Source organism: Sceloporus undulatus, chromosome 4 (genome assembly GCF_019175285.1).
Source record: "Sceloporus undulatus isolate JIND9_A2432 ecotype Alabama chromosome 4, SceUnd_v1.1, whole genome shotgun sequence".
Classification (NCBI taxonomy): domain Eukaryota; kingdom Metazoa; phylum Chordata; class Lepidosauria; order Squamata; family Phrynosomatidae; genus Sceloporus; species Sceloporus undulatus.
In genome coordinates, this window is record NC_056525.1 from 24866762 (window position 1) to 24881697 (window position 14936).

The 14936-nt window shown below is 41.2% G+C and overlaps 1 protein-coding gene across 1 annotated transcript in view; it reads left to right on the forward strand.

Moving 5' to 3' along the window:
* The first annotated feature begins 7527 nt into the window (after positions 1-7527).
* SALL4 (spalt like transcription factor 4) overlaps positions 7528-14936 on the forward strand; it is a 37274-nt gene continuing 29865 nt past the window's right edge. The window contains exon 1 of the mRNA XM_042461314.1: positions 7528-7785. Within this exon, the coding sequence (XP_042317248.1) occupies positions 7686-7785 (100 nt within the window). The 5' untranslated portion in view covers positions 7528-7685. The remainder of the gene's footprint in view (positions 7786-14936) is intronic.

Consider the following 14936-nt stretch of genomic DNA (forward strand, 5'->3'; position numbering starts at 1 on the left):
GGTTTGTAGGACGTACTTAATTTTTTTTGTAGAAAAAGATCACACTAATTGTAGCCTGGTGCAAAAGATATACATTCAGAACAGAAGAAGTTAGAATCCATCAATTTGTCTAGAGAGCCAGAACTAAGTGTAGCTCATAGTTCTTCCACACAAAAATATGTCCTTGTTACATTCCCCAAGTTCCTTCATTTCAGGAATAATTTGAGGAAGGGAGTAATTTTGTTGCTGCTAATAACTGGGCATTAGAAATATTTTCTAATCTATTGCAGACCGCCTAGTCAGTAATGTTCCAGGTCTACCTTCTCCCATCCCATGCTTTAAAGCAGAGGTGAGCATGATCTGCACACTATAGTGGTGAAGTAGAGCCAGGGCTCACAGAAAAGCTGAGTTTGTTTTATTAACAGGGATGACAATATCATCCACCAATCCTTTAAGAGTTCCCTGTCTCTGATGAGTTTAGTTGTAATCTTCACAGCAGTTTATCAGAGAGGAAATAGTTTTCCCCAGTGACTACAGTATTATGAACTATCCCTGTTATTTTGAAAAGTGTCTGGGGGCTAGGCTTGTTCTGGAATAGGCAATCAAAAACTTTAACAAAAGCCCTGCTCCTGGTGCCAATGAGACCTACCAGAACTCATTTGTTTAAATATGTCAGTGTAACTGCTGACATTTTTGGACTGTCCCCGGAGCCATGACTATGGAGATGTCATGAGGAGCACCTGCACTTCACATGTATAATCCATTACATATCACTACATCACTGGCATCATGGTCTTTTGAAACATACACCCAGTAATGTCCTCCACGATTTTAAAATTGCATATTTTCCTGTAGATATCAAAGCTTACCTATGCAGGACCTTAAAAATGACCATAACTAAATAGAACAATGCTGGACACACCTCTGTATCATGTTTATCTGATCATAAGAGATGAACAAAAGACATATAGACAAGTAGTGCCATTTTGCTTTGCTTAAGAAGTCACTTTAGCAAAATTACTGCTAAATTTAAAAGTAAATCCTTTCTTGGAGATGTCTTAACAATCATGCTTAGTTTGGTTCCTTCAGAAGAGAATGACATTTTCCCCTGTCTTTAGCATTAGCAGTAAGATTCTTCAAGGAGAATTATAAGAAATCTTGATGATGAGGTTAATCCTTAGCAGCTGGTGGTTAGAAGTATGTTGTCAACGAAAATGGAAATCACTTGTATGGTTAACACAAGCTATAGCAAGTGATGTACTCAACTAAGCCCATTAAAGTTGATGAGTATAATGTGGCAAGAGGTTCCACAGGTTGATCTATCATTATGAAAAAAAATATTTTGTATATTTTAAAATGGTAATCTGGCTATGCTGCCTGGTGGATTCTGACAGTTGTAACCCCAAAGTAACATTTCCAGGGCACCCCCCAACAAATGGCCATCCAATCTCTGCATAATAACCTGTATTCAAAGACATAGACTTATTAGTCTGTATCAGCACACAAAGATACAAAAGAATATTGTAGCAGTTTTGAGACTGAGGGCTTGTTGTCACTGACCAGAATACTCTGGGCTTGTCTTGGAGTATTCTGGTCCCAAATTCCCCCTGATTTCTCCCTTTACCTCTGCTCTCTCCACAGTAATTATGGACCTTTCCATGTGATCCACATTTATTGCCCATCACCGCTGCGGCCACAACAAGGATCTCAGCATTTTGTGAAGCACACCAGGTACTCCATTGAGGATCTTAGATTCTAGGTAGATTTATGATAAAAGAGGCAGCTGTCAAAGTTGGTGGGAATTGCTTTTCAACAAGTTCTGGAGGGCCACTAATTCCTCACGCTGATATTATAAATGTCTTATGTTCAGGAAAGCATTCTTACTGCCAACGTTTATTTTTTGATCAAATGCTTCCAGATAGAATTCAGAGACATAGCCATGTTAGTCTGGAATATCAATATGCAAAAAGTTCTTGTGGCCCCTTTAATACTAACAGAGTTGTAGCCTACAGTGTCAATTGGGGCAGGGGCAAGGATCTGGAGGACAGAGGTTCTGTGGGCGGTGTGCTCAGCCTCCCTTTAGGCCTCCTCATTAGTCTCCTCCTAAGGAGATGAACAGTATGGCACGGGGGGGGGGGGGGGGAGAGCCCAACCTGGTGTCACCCCTCTTCTGAGGTATCACCCACTGGTTGTAGCATAAGCTTCTGTAGACTTGGTTTCTCCATGCATCTGAGGAAGTAGACCAAGGACCAATCTTCATATTTTATGCAAATTGATATGGATTTTCACACATATGCATTGACACTTGTTTTCATTTTGCTGTGCAAATTCTCATCTATTTGTCCTCCCTCTGCCAAAATGCACAGATTTGGCATGCAAATCAACATGAGGCAGGCCATATGTTTGATAACACGCATTCTCTCAGACACTCCAGTAAAAATTATGATTTTTTTCCAGTAGCATTTATGGAGTTTTTAACAACACCCCACATCCCAAAAGCCTGAATTCCGCTGAATAATTTGTGGCCAGATCACAGTCTGTTCAAGTAGAATGAGGAGCATTTTAATTGTGTAGACAAGCCCTAAGTCAACAAAAGCTTATGCTAAGATGTCTTTTGTTCAATTAGTCTAGAAGGTGCTACCAGATCTATTTTCACACTACTATTTAGTCATAATTCAAGGAAATCATACCATCTGATGAATAGGCATATATAAAGCCAACACCTCTACCCAGAAGAGGCTGCAGTGAAGAAGCTGTATTGCAAAAAGTGGCCATTACTTGAGGAGAAATTCACTGCCCTGGCGGTGGAAGGTGAGCAAGCAGGCAAATGATTGGCTTTAGGCAAGGACCTTAAATGTACAGTATTAGAAGAGATCTTCAAACACCCTCATATTGACTTTAACAAGTTTATGAGATAAGTTCATGGGCACTGTTCGCAGGATCACATCCCAAACACTCTCACTATCCACGTGCTGCACGCAGTCATGAGCATCTAAATGAATTTTGCAACATGATTGCCTAATGCAAAGTAGATTTGCAAAGTTCTGTCTTCAAAGTCTCTCTTGAAATCTGACAGTCATTCACTGAATGCCAGATTTATTTTTCCGCCTCAACTTCACATATGTTCTACCCCAGTGCTTTAAAAATGGCTACATTGTCATTACCTTCAGCCTTCCGCTATAGAACACTGTTAAGATAGGTTCGGTATAGATTCCATAGCCTTTTTTTGAGAAAGAGGAAGTGTGTGTGTGTGTGTGTGTGTGTGTGTGGTTTTGTGTGTTGGACCAGGATTCTGGGAGACCAGGATTTGAATCCTGGCTTAGCCATAGAAACCCACTGTTGTCCTTGAGATAGTCATACACTGTCAACTTCAGAGGAAGGCAATGACAAACCTCCCCTGAAGAATCTTGCCACAAAACCTCATGCTAGGGTTGTTTTAGGAGTGCCACAATTTGAAAATTACTTGAAAGCACATAGAACCACAGCAGTGGCAACATTTGTTGTTTTCCCAACAGGCTAGAGAAATTAAACTGCCACTGGTTCAATTTTCTCTTTAAAAGGGACTTCCATGTTCTGTCATCTTCTACCTCAAATTGGTAACATCCTAATCTCTATGTTGCTGTTTAGTATCTAGTGCCCTTATCAGTAGACTGGGTCACTTTTTATTTAATTTAAATTTAAATTTAATATAATTTATTTAATATATACATTCTTTATTTTAAATAAGGTAATTGTTATTTAACATTGTCAGTTGTTTAGAGCCTTATCAGGAGGAATTAATCATTTCTGAAATGGGTACAATAGTTTTGGGATTACAGCTCTTTTAATGACTTGCTAGCCACCTGAGAAGGCCAAATGTAATTTATTCCTCTTGATTATGTCACATTTAATCTTCCTGATTATCATACTACAGCTACAAAGTAGGTTAGTATTCAAATTCTTATACATCTGTGCTCCCAGTTACATTTTAATTGTCCCATTATTTAAAATGTTTGATTATTTTTTCTGTATTCCGGAGTCATGTTTATTTGAAGGGAATCAGTTTTATTGGCCTTTATAGTTAATCCTGCTAATTTAATGAAGTGGCCATTTTTTAAAAAGTAAATATGTTGCAAGATTTGGCTAGCATTAGCTAAAAATAGAGGCATATAATCTGCATACCAACTTGTAATATGCTTGCTGTTCCCAATTCTTTATCCCCCTATTTCCAGATTGTGTCTTGGTGCTAGAACAAGGGATTTTAATAGGATCATGTCAACAAGCTGAAAGTGTGAATCCCTGTTTAGCAGGTACCGTGGTACTATCTATCACCAAATGATAAAACCCAGGATTGCTTAGGAAAGAGTCATGGTAATTAATGCGGTATGAAACTGATATCACTGGGTAGTGCAGGTATATTTTAGGGGGGAAATCACTTCAAATCTCCATTCAGCCACAGCAGTCACACTGTGAGGCTGACTCTACTATCAGGCAAAAAATCTAGGTACCTTGACAGAACAGGTAATGAATTAGTTATTCGATGCATATCATGTTTATAGCAAAGAAGGGGAGAGTCACTTTTGAGATTTTCTAGCTCAAATACTGACATAACGTTACTAGATTAGTGTCTCCTGACTTTGAGAGTTGGATGGGTGTCATTTGCTGCAAGGATTTAACCAACAAAACATTTGGGGACAGTCCTGTTGGGGCAATCAGCCTGTCTCTCTAAAACTTGCAGGATTGTAGTAAAGACTAAAGAGAGATGAAAACCAGGCTAAAGCTTAAGAATAACATGTTACTAGTAACAGTTTCCTGTAATGTGTTACTCTGTGGGGTAACAAGGATAGAGCAGTGTTCTTTTTTAAAAGAATGTACAGTAGTAACTGGGTGTCTTGTTACTTTCTTTCCCTTGTCACAGAGGAACAAGTAGCAGTTACTTGTTGCCTTTTCTTGTTACTTTTCTGGGACTAAAAACTACACTGGAGCATATTGGACCTATTTGAGTTTAAGGCCATTTTTAATTTTGTTATATGAATTCTTCTGCCCCGCCAAAGAATCCAGAAGTATCAGCAAAGTATCCAGCAGTGCAACTGATTTGTTTGCAACAAACCCACTTTGGGGGGGGGGTGTCCTTTACAAGTCAGATAACTAATTAATTTTAGAAATAAGTTTCCAAATGCTGAATAACTGACATACCTTTGTATAAGACACTTTGAATCCCAGTAAGGGGAAGGTAGGAAATAAATAAAAGAATGGGTGGATGGATGGATGGATGGATATATATCTTACAGGGTTGTGATGACAATTATGCATGTGAAATAATGGAGACACTCAAAACACATAGACACACATCCCTCTGTCTGTGCATGTGTGCACACATGTCAGAGCAAACCATCTGGTCTCAAAATAAAACTGTACCTGCTGTCTTTTAAGTTCTATTTTTAAAAAATCTTAAGAAAGTACAGCTGTAGATTGTCAATCATATTGTTTCTTGACGTCTTTCAAACGGGACTCACAAGTCGAAGCAGGAAGGTACATTTTGGATTTCTTTGAAATTCTCTTACTGGGAGTTCTGGAATCTAAAATATTCCAAACCCCCAAACTTTTTTCATGGGTGGTTATGATAGTGAGACCTTTGCTTTCCAATGGTTAATGTACACAAACTTTATTTCATGCAGAAAATTATTAACAATACAGTGGGCTATTGGTATTCCTTGGGATTTGGTTTCTGGACCCCCATGGATACCAAAATCTGTGGATGCTCACATCCCGTTACATACAATGGTATAGAACAATGATGTCCGTTATAGAAAATGGCAAACTCAAGGCTTGTTTTTTGGAAAAAATATATATTTTTGAATATTTTCAATCCTTGGATGGTTGAATCCGTGGATGAAGAATCCATGGATACAGAAGGTCAACTGTATTGCATATTAAAGTACAGTTGGATATAGGGGGTATATGAAACATAAATGAATTTCGTGTTTTGATTTGGGTGCCATCTTTAAGTTGTCTCATCTTGGAGATAAGCAAATATTCCAAAACCTGAAAAAAAATCCAAAATTCAAAACACTTCTGGTCCCAAGCATTTAGGATAAAAGAGACTCAACCTGTACCACAAAGTTTTAGGGTAGGGGTGTGTGCACACACATACTCACAAAAATAAGTGTAACCCTTCCTGCATATAAAATCCTCTCTGCTATTTCGAGATGACCTAACCAAGTTGCAATCCTAGACCTGCTTAGGTGGGAGCAGTCCTTATTTTATTTAAAAAGGGGGCTTGCTCCTGAGTAAACAAGTCTAAGGGCAGATCAGGGGGAGCAGCTGCAAACCTGTGGACTCTTCTTTGAGAAGCAAGCAGCCTTGTTTCCTGGAGGTGTCCTTAGGATCCACTTGAATTCAGCAGAGTTGACCCCTGAATATATACTCCTGTCTCACTGATTCCAATGGCTCTTGCACTACACCCACACTGTAGAAATAATCCAGTTTGACACCATTTTAACTGCCGCAGCTCCATGCTATGGAAGACTTTGCCCCAACAAACTACCATTCCCAGAATTCCATACCATGGAGCTATGGCAGTTAAAGGTCCAAAACACACTGTGGAAATAATCCAGTTCAACTGCCTTGGCTCAGGGCTAGGAAATCCTGGGAACTGGAGTTTATTGTGGCACTAGAGCTCTCTGACAGAGAAGGCTGTGTCTCACAAAACTACAGATTGGTGAATTCCCTTGCATTGACTCAGGGCAGTTAAAGCCGTCTGAACCCAGATTATTTCTGCACTGTGGATCCAGCCTTTGTCACCTAAAAGGCAGATGTGAAGGATCGGTCCTGAAGGATGCTTCTTTGGAGGGGAAGGGGGGAAATGATACCTAGATATGAGGCTACATCCACACTGGAGAAATAACCCGGTTTGGCACCACTTTAACTCTTTTCTGGCTCAAGGCTATGGAATTCTGGGAGTTGGAATCTGATGTGGGGTCCAGAACTCCGCTCCGAGCCCACAACAAACTCCAACTCCCAGAATGTCATAGCCTTGAGCCAGAAAAGAGTTAAAGCGGTGCCAAACCGGGTTAAGTTTCTCCACTTGTGTCTGTGGCGACGGTGCGGTGCTGCTGAGCTTTTCTTTGCGCCTAAGAAACCAACATTTGAAAACCATGTAAGTCATTATTGCAAAGCTGAGCTACTGATGGCCGCAGAAAACCCCGCCATTGTTTGTTTATTTGCAAAGATCCTCCCTTCCCTCTTCTCTCTCTCTCTCTCTCTCTCGGTGTGTGCTTTTAAGTCGTTTCCGACTCATGGCGACCCTCAAAGGCGACCTTATCCTAGGGGTTTCCTTGCCCAGATCCCTTCCGAGGAGGTTTGCTTTTGAGGCTGAGAAGATGTGACTTGCCCCAGGTGGGAAAAAAGAAACACACAGACTCTGGGAGAGAAAGCAAAGGAGCGAGCGAGAGACTACAAGGCCCGGCATCCCCTTCTTTGGCCGGATCAATGGGCCCTGATTTGAATAACCGGCCAGCCGCTCTTGGCCTCAAGCCAATCAGCTGTCAGGGGCCCATGATAAATCGCAATGCATTATTGATAATCATAATCGCTGGGGCATGCGCATTCCGGATCCCGGGGAGTAATTTTCCCAACTCGAGGAATTTGTTGTGAAGAAGAGGAGGAGGAGGAGGAGGAGGAAGAAGAAGAATTGGCGAGTCCGGGGCTCCCGATGCGTGGGCACCATGTCGCGGCGCAAGCAGGCCAAGCCCCAGCACTTCCACTCCGAGGAACAGCACCAGCAGCAGCCAGAGCAGCAGCAGCCGCCTCCGGAGGGAGCAAATGGTAAGTAAGGGGCGCTTCGGTCCACCTGGGACTCAGGAGGAGGAGGAGGAAGATGGGCCAAAGGGAGCAGCCTTTGCACTTTCCTTTCCCTAACTTTCTTTTTATTTAATGTTTGGAGGGTCCTTGCCTCCAACCATCCAAAGCCCTTCCAGCTTCGAGGCCACTCCATCTAAAACTCTAATACCCCCCCATTATTATTATTATTATTATTATTATTATTATTATTATTATTATTATTATTGCAGGAGGAGATCGGACCCTGTCTGTGTGTGTTTGTTTGAACCGGTTTTGACTCCTCCTTCTTTACTGATCCCCCCCCCTTTTTAAAATAAATATAGTTATTTTCTCATAGTGTTCACAATTGGGGGGGGGAGGGGGGTGCTGGGAAAGAGGTTTCCCGAGAGAGAGACCTATTTAAAACTCAAAACTCCGAAACTTCTAAGGCGGCGTCGAAAACTCCCCTTGGAAAGTCGCTCCTGAGTTCCAGGATGTTTTAGCATCTTTCTCCTCACTCCCCCACAAAATACTCCTTTGTGTGGGTTTGTGAGGCAGTAATCTTTCTTTGGGGGGGTGTTAATCGATGTTGCGCCCCACCCCGAGCCTTGAGGAGAGGCGAGTCATAATAATAATAATAATAATAATAATAATAACAACAACAACAACAATACCCCTTTCCCTGAGGGAGGGGGCTCAAAGCTGACCTCCTCCTCATGCTCTTTTCTCCCAGTTGTTAATATTAGTATTATTAGTGGGTGAGAAGAGCATGAAGAGATCACCTTTGAGCCCCCTCCCTCAGGGAAAATGTATTATTGTTGTTGTTGTTGTTGTTTTGTTATTCTCTCCCACTTACTCCTACTGCTTTGGGGGGTATTTCTGAGGGAAAGGGGGGCAGGGGCGAGGGGAGGGTTGCAAAGAAAGCCCTCTTTTAAAATCATGCATGGGAAAGAAAGCGTCTCTAATCCGGTCCCCCCCATCGCTGTGTCTGGAGAGGGAAAGCTCCTCTCCCTTTTTTCCATTCCCCCAAAACTTGGAGCCCTCTTTTTGCTGGGGGGGGGGCAGGAGGCGATGGAGGGCGAGAGAGAGAGATGGCCATCTCTCTGGACCTTTTGTAGCCTGACCTCCAGCCATCTTTGATTTCCGACTTCCTAAAATAACTCCGGTGAGCTAATCTGGGGCAGCAGAAGAACAGCCGCCTCCTTTGGAGGAAAGAGAGCGAACGTCTCTTTTCCCCCTTCGCCACCTTCTCTGAGATTTCTTCATTCCTCCCTCAGATCTCGAGACAAGGAGGAATTGGGAGGGTTTTTTTTTTTACCTCCCCAATAAATGTGTTTGTAATGGTTTGAAAGGGAGGCCACTGAGGAACTCTCTGGAAGGGGCACTTTTAAGGGGATTTCCCCATTTCTAGCTGTGAAGAGGAGAGGAGGCTCTGGGAAGCCTCTCAGGCTTTGAAAGAAAGGAGACTTAACTTCTGGAGAAGCTTAGCTGCTTAAAAGCGAAGCCTTGGAGCATGGGCCGGGCCAGAGTCCTTCTCTTCTGCTGACTGGATATTGAGCCACAACATCTTGAATTTACTTGCAGCTCTGCAAGGGCCAGGGAAGCCTCCCTTTGGGAAAAGGGAAATAAAAGCCCAGATTGGGATTCCCCCCCATATTAATTCAGCCTATCCAATACATCTCTCTCTCTCTCTCTCTCCACACACAGTATATATATTCCAAATATATATCCCAAACATATCCCCATATATATATATATACCCCAAAGTTTTCATTCATTCTGGAGATTGGGGGGGGGGGAGAGGTCTAACAAATCTGTGCAAGAGATACATAGGCTAAAGAAAAGCATTATATATGGAGAGGAATATATATATATAAATATATATATACACACACATATACATATATATATATATATATATATATATATATATATCCCCATATTAATTCAGTCCGATCCAAGAGCTCTCTCTCCCCCTCCCCCCTCCCTCCCCCAACACACAATATATACTGTATATCTCAAATATATCTCACAGTGTATATAGAGGTGTGGGGCTTATATGTGTGTGTGTGTGTGTGGTGAGTGTTGGGTGTATAGAGATATATTATAGATATATATGAGAGGAAGGCATTCGATATATGCGTGTGTGTGTGTGTGTGTGTGTGTATACGTATACTCTCCATATATAATGCTTAACTTCAGCCTATGTATCTCTTGCACAGATCTATTAAAGACCTCCCCCCCAATCTCCAGAAGGAATGAAAACTGGAAAGAACCATCCAACTGCAGCCAATGGATTCTTACCCTCCCTTATTAATTATTATTATTAAAAAAATAAAGTTGGGGTAAAGTCATTTATTCCCGGCACAAAGCCTCATCTCTCCCTGCCCCCCCCCCCCCCAATCCTCGGGCTATATTGACGGAAGAGGCCGATAACTATGTCTATTGGGGAGGGGAGGGGGCCATTCCATTTGCGAACCACTAGAGGCTTTTTTGGCCAGGGAGGGAAAGGCTTTCTCTCTTGTTTTCCTCTGCCTCCTCCTCCTCCTCCTCCTCCTCTTCCTCTGGAGTTCAAACGTGGCGACTGAGGAGTCCGAGTTAATGGTGGTTTAAGAAAACGGCATGCTGACCAGAAGGCAGTAAATCCCATGTTTAATGCATGACTGTTTTTTCTTTGTGCGGATGGTTGGGGGGGGGAGTGTCATTGGAGGCGAGGTCTCCACATGTAAATCTTTTCCCTCAGCTGGAGGCACACACACACACACACACACACCGGGGGGGGGGAATGCTTTGAAACAACAACAAAAAAGGGGGGCTTAATATCTCCTGCGGAGTTGCGGAAATCGGGAAATTACTCCGATGCGCCTCCTTTCAGGCACCTGGGTTGCAAATTGAACTCCTCAAAACTTTCGGAACATTTGTTGCGAGGGTACGGCATGATCGGATTCGGGTTTCAGCGCTTAGGAGGCCTTTGGCCAGTCAAGTTGAGGAGGAGGAGGGAGGGGGAAAAGAAGCCCCGTGTTCCGATTCCCTCTTTGCCCGCGTTATCGATCCAGTTAAAAACAGCTCTCAGCTCTTTAAATCGCGCTGAATTGTTTGAAGGCAACTTTCTCGTGGGACACTTCGGTTGCTCTCTCGCGCCACCTAGAGGACGCTGCTTGCGCTGCGGCGATCGGAGAAAATGCAATCTAATTCTTATGGTCATCGGTTTCTTTAACGATGTTGTCTTCTTTTTCTGGAGAGCCAGCATGGTGTATTGGTTTGAGCATTAGATTATGACTCTAATTATTACTATTTATTTATTTATATCCCGCTTCTCCTACAGAATCGAGGCGGCTCACAACAGCAATAGAATACAATATAAAACAATATAAAATACTTCCTATATTATGAAATACCCATTGTCCCCTCCCTCCCAAAACAATACCTTAATAAAATAGCATTAAAAGAGTCGAAACCATCAAGACAATCGAAACAATCAAAGCAAGGAGATGTTGTGTTTGGAGTGTTGTGTGTGATAATCTAGAGACCAGCATTAGAATGCCAGCTAGGCCATGTTGTTGTTGTTGTTGTTGTTGTTGTTATTATTATTATTATTATTTATTGCATCTGAGGAAGCAGAATTAAGTCTATGAATGTGCACACTGCCAACTTCTTTCTTTCAATATGTAGAGAGATCTTGTAGCACCTTTGAGACTAACTGAAAGCAGCTGGCAGCATGAGTTTTTGCAGACTTAAGTCTACTTCCTCAAATGCATTTGGCAAGCCTATCCTCTGTTAGAATGCAAAAGGATCTTGTAGCTCCTTTGAGACTAAAAGAAGACAGAATTATAGAATTGGAAGAGACCACAAGCGCCAACCAGTCCAACCCCCCTGCCATGAAGGAATATACAATCAGAGCTCTCCCAACAAATGGCCATTCAGCCACTGTTTTAAAAGCCTCAATGAAGGAGATTCCACCACTCTCCGAAGCTGTGTATTCCACTGTCAAACCATTCTTATTGTTAGCAAGTTCTTCCTAAGGTTTAGGTGGAACCTCTTTTCTTGTAGTTTGAATTCATTGCATGAGTCCTAGTCTCTGAAGCAGCAAAAAACAAGCTTGCTCTGTCCCTTCAGTTGAAAGCATCATAGACTCAAGTCTACTTCCTTTGTTGCACTTCCTCTTAAAATGTTAGGAGACAGATGATGAGGCTCTTTAACACCAGAATGAAATGATCTATTAAAAACTTTTGATAGCTCTTGTATTGTCCATATGATTGGTTTAGGTGATCTCCAGTATTGCTACTATCGCAAAGGTTTCGATCCTGGCTTTGTCATGCATACTGAGATCACAGGGATATTAATTATTTTTGTCATATTGTGTTTCAGTGAGTCCCATCTAAGCTTGATCAAATCTAGCTCTAACCATGATTCTAATCTGACTTTTCTGAGCCTAAAACGGGAATGTTGATAGTGAGATGACTATCTGGCTAGATAGCCTATATGAAGTATTATTTATATCACTGAAAAGTAACCATTGGTCTGTTATGTATATCAAAATCCAGCCAAATGTCTGTGAGTGCGTATGTGTCATCAAGTTGGTTCTCAAACATATGATGACCCCATGAATTTCATAGGGTTTTCTCAGGCAAGGAATACTCAGAGGTGGTTTTGCCAGTTCCTTCCTGAAATATAAGCATCTGGTATTAATTGGTTGTCTTCTGTACTAACTGACTGCTTAGCCAAAATCAAATGGGATCCAGTGCCTTTAGGGTACATAGGCCTTCACCAAGAGTCTAGTGATATTTTAAAGATTGCACAGTTTATTGTTGGAGGAAAGAATTTTCCTTAACCCCCTGACAAAACCTGCTCTTAAAGAAGCAGAAATCGTTTAGACTGTTTCTTTCACTGGTAGACTCTGTGTGTCTCCCTCAACAACTCTGTGAGGTTGAAAAGGATGCATGTGACTTCCCCAAGACCACCCAGTGAGGTCCACAGGAAAGTGTGGATTTGGATCTGCACATCGTGCAGATCCAAATTGAACATGCTCTAGTTCTTAACTCTAGAGGATGTTAGGTGGGACATTTGCAAAGTATGAAATAATAAGTTTAATAACATATAAGTACATCCCCGTTAGTTTCTTTTGACAATATGGGTTAGAAGTAAAGTGATCTGGAAGTCAACAAATGGTAACAAATTCCTGTTCCATGATGATAACATAGGGTGAGTCTCAAAATTCTTCCCCTAAATAATTTGTAAAGGACTCCAGCACTGAAAACATGGTAAGAAGCTTAGGTATGATGCACACACATTATCCACTTTCAAAGTTGGGAGAATTTAATTAGAAAGTTCCCAGAAGCTTTACTGGGGAGTAGTTGCATATGTATAGCAAGGAGGCATACTTAAGCCAAACACTTTATCTTTTAGCTTCAGGGAATGTAAAAATTTGCAGGACAAAAAATTGAAATGCAGTATCACTGTGTTTTGTTGCGAAAGTGTCTGCTGCTAACCCCAGTGGTCAATTAACAGGTCAAAAAATATCAGGTGGGTCACTTGAGAAGAACAATTGCATATTGAAAATTAGCATTTCCCCCTGCCCAGAGGATTTAATTGCTGGTTGTATTTGATAACAGCCATTAAGGCAACCCCTCCCTAAAATCCCTAAAATGCAGTGTAGAACTTAATTGCATTTCTACAGCTCCACAACTATTCCTATTTGGAATTTTTAAAAAAGAAATTGTCTCTCACTACTATGTGGAGTGGCCATCCCTTATTCCTTAAGATGAATTCACATTAAATAACCATAACACAGAGGTAATCCTTTAATATATATATATATGAGAAATGGAAAAGATTATGCAAAACAAATCTCTTCTGATTAAAAGAGCTATTTTAAAATTTTGGTAATCGTTTTAGTGTTCATGAGAATGTCTTAGATTATTTTCCAAAAAACATCGTAGCTTATTTTCCAAAGATACATTCAGCTTATTGAGTACATATTTGTGAAAACTCCAACCGCAAGCACCCTCCTATTTTTGTGGTGCAGTAATCAGAGATTGTCTGACTAGGAGTAAGACTGCAGAGTGGTTGTTAGGGTGGAGTAGTATGCAGGATGGTTTTTTGTTCTTTCCTGCCAACCTACTCCCACCCCCTTTTTTAAAATGCAAGTGAAACACTATATTGGTTGTAGTGATTGGGCCTTTTCTGCAAAACCCAGCAGCTTCTGACGTTTTTGACAGAGCTGATGCTCTAACCTTTGCCTCCTCCTGCCTGCTGTGGGTGGTAAGTTGATGTCAAGCTTACAATTAGGACTCTCATGCAATTGACCTTGGCAGCGGGGCTTTCTACTGTTTAGCTTGGTCTTAAACACTGTAGTAGTGTTAAGTGTGGTCTGGTGCTGTCTTGTTTATAGTCGAGGGCGCTTGCTGGTAGAACAGCGGAGTGCAGAAAAAGAAGTGGTCCTTGGATAAGGTAGAAGCAAAGAGCCTCTCCCCCCCCCCCTCATTTTCATCCTTCTCTCTTTCAAGGTGAGAGCTATAATATTGCATAGTCTTCACCTCTTCATTATTTGTGCATGTTTGGTAGCAGGGTAATAACTATTTATTTCTAACTTTTAAGTGTTAAATTTGTATCTGGTTTATATCACCAGTTAAGACCTTCAGTACTGATCCTGCCATATTTTGCATGGACATATGTAGGGCTGTTTAATCAATGCTTCTGGCAGGAATGCAGTATTGGTCAATAATACTGGGATGAGAAAAGCAATGACTAGCTTGTGCATAGATAACACATCAGTTGTGACTGTTTTATTGAAATGCCATCATTTTTGTTTTATCTCGGTTTCTTTAAAAACAAAAGGCAGCCCAGTCTGATAATGAAAGTATGTAGATTTATTTAGTTGGATCCAACAAACCTAATCTTGTTTTGCAGAAATCACATTCTTTGCTGTCATAAGTTCCTTCTTCTCTTTGGTCTTTCTCTCTCGCTCTCTTTTTTAGTTTGATCTTAATACCACTCAAGCAAATGTTCACTTAGGGTTTTGATTTTAAACCTCAATGGATAACTAAGGAGTTGACTTTTTAAAGAAGTTTGTGTGCATTCAAGATCCTGACATTTGAAAAGCCTTTCTGAAATTATTTTAAATTATTTTTAAATGGTTAACATGGGCTATTTATCTA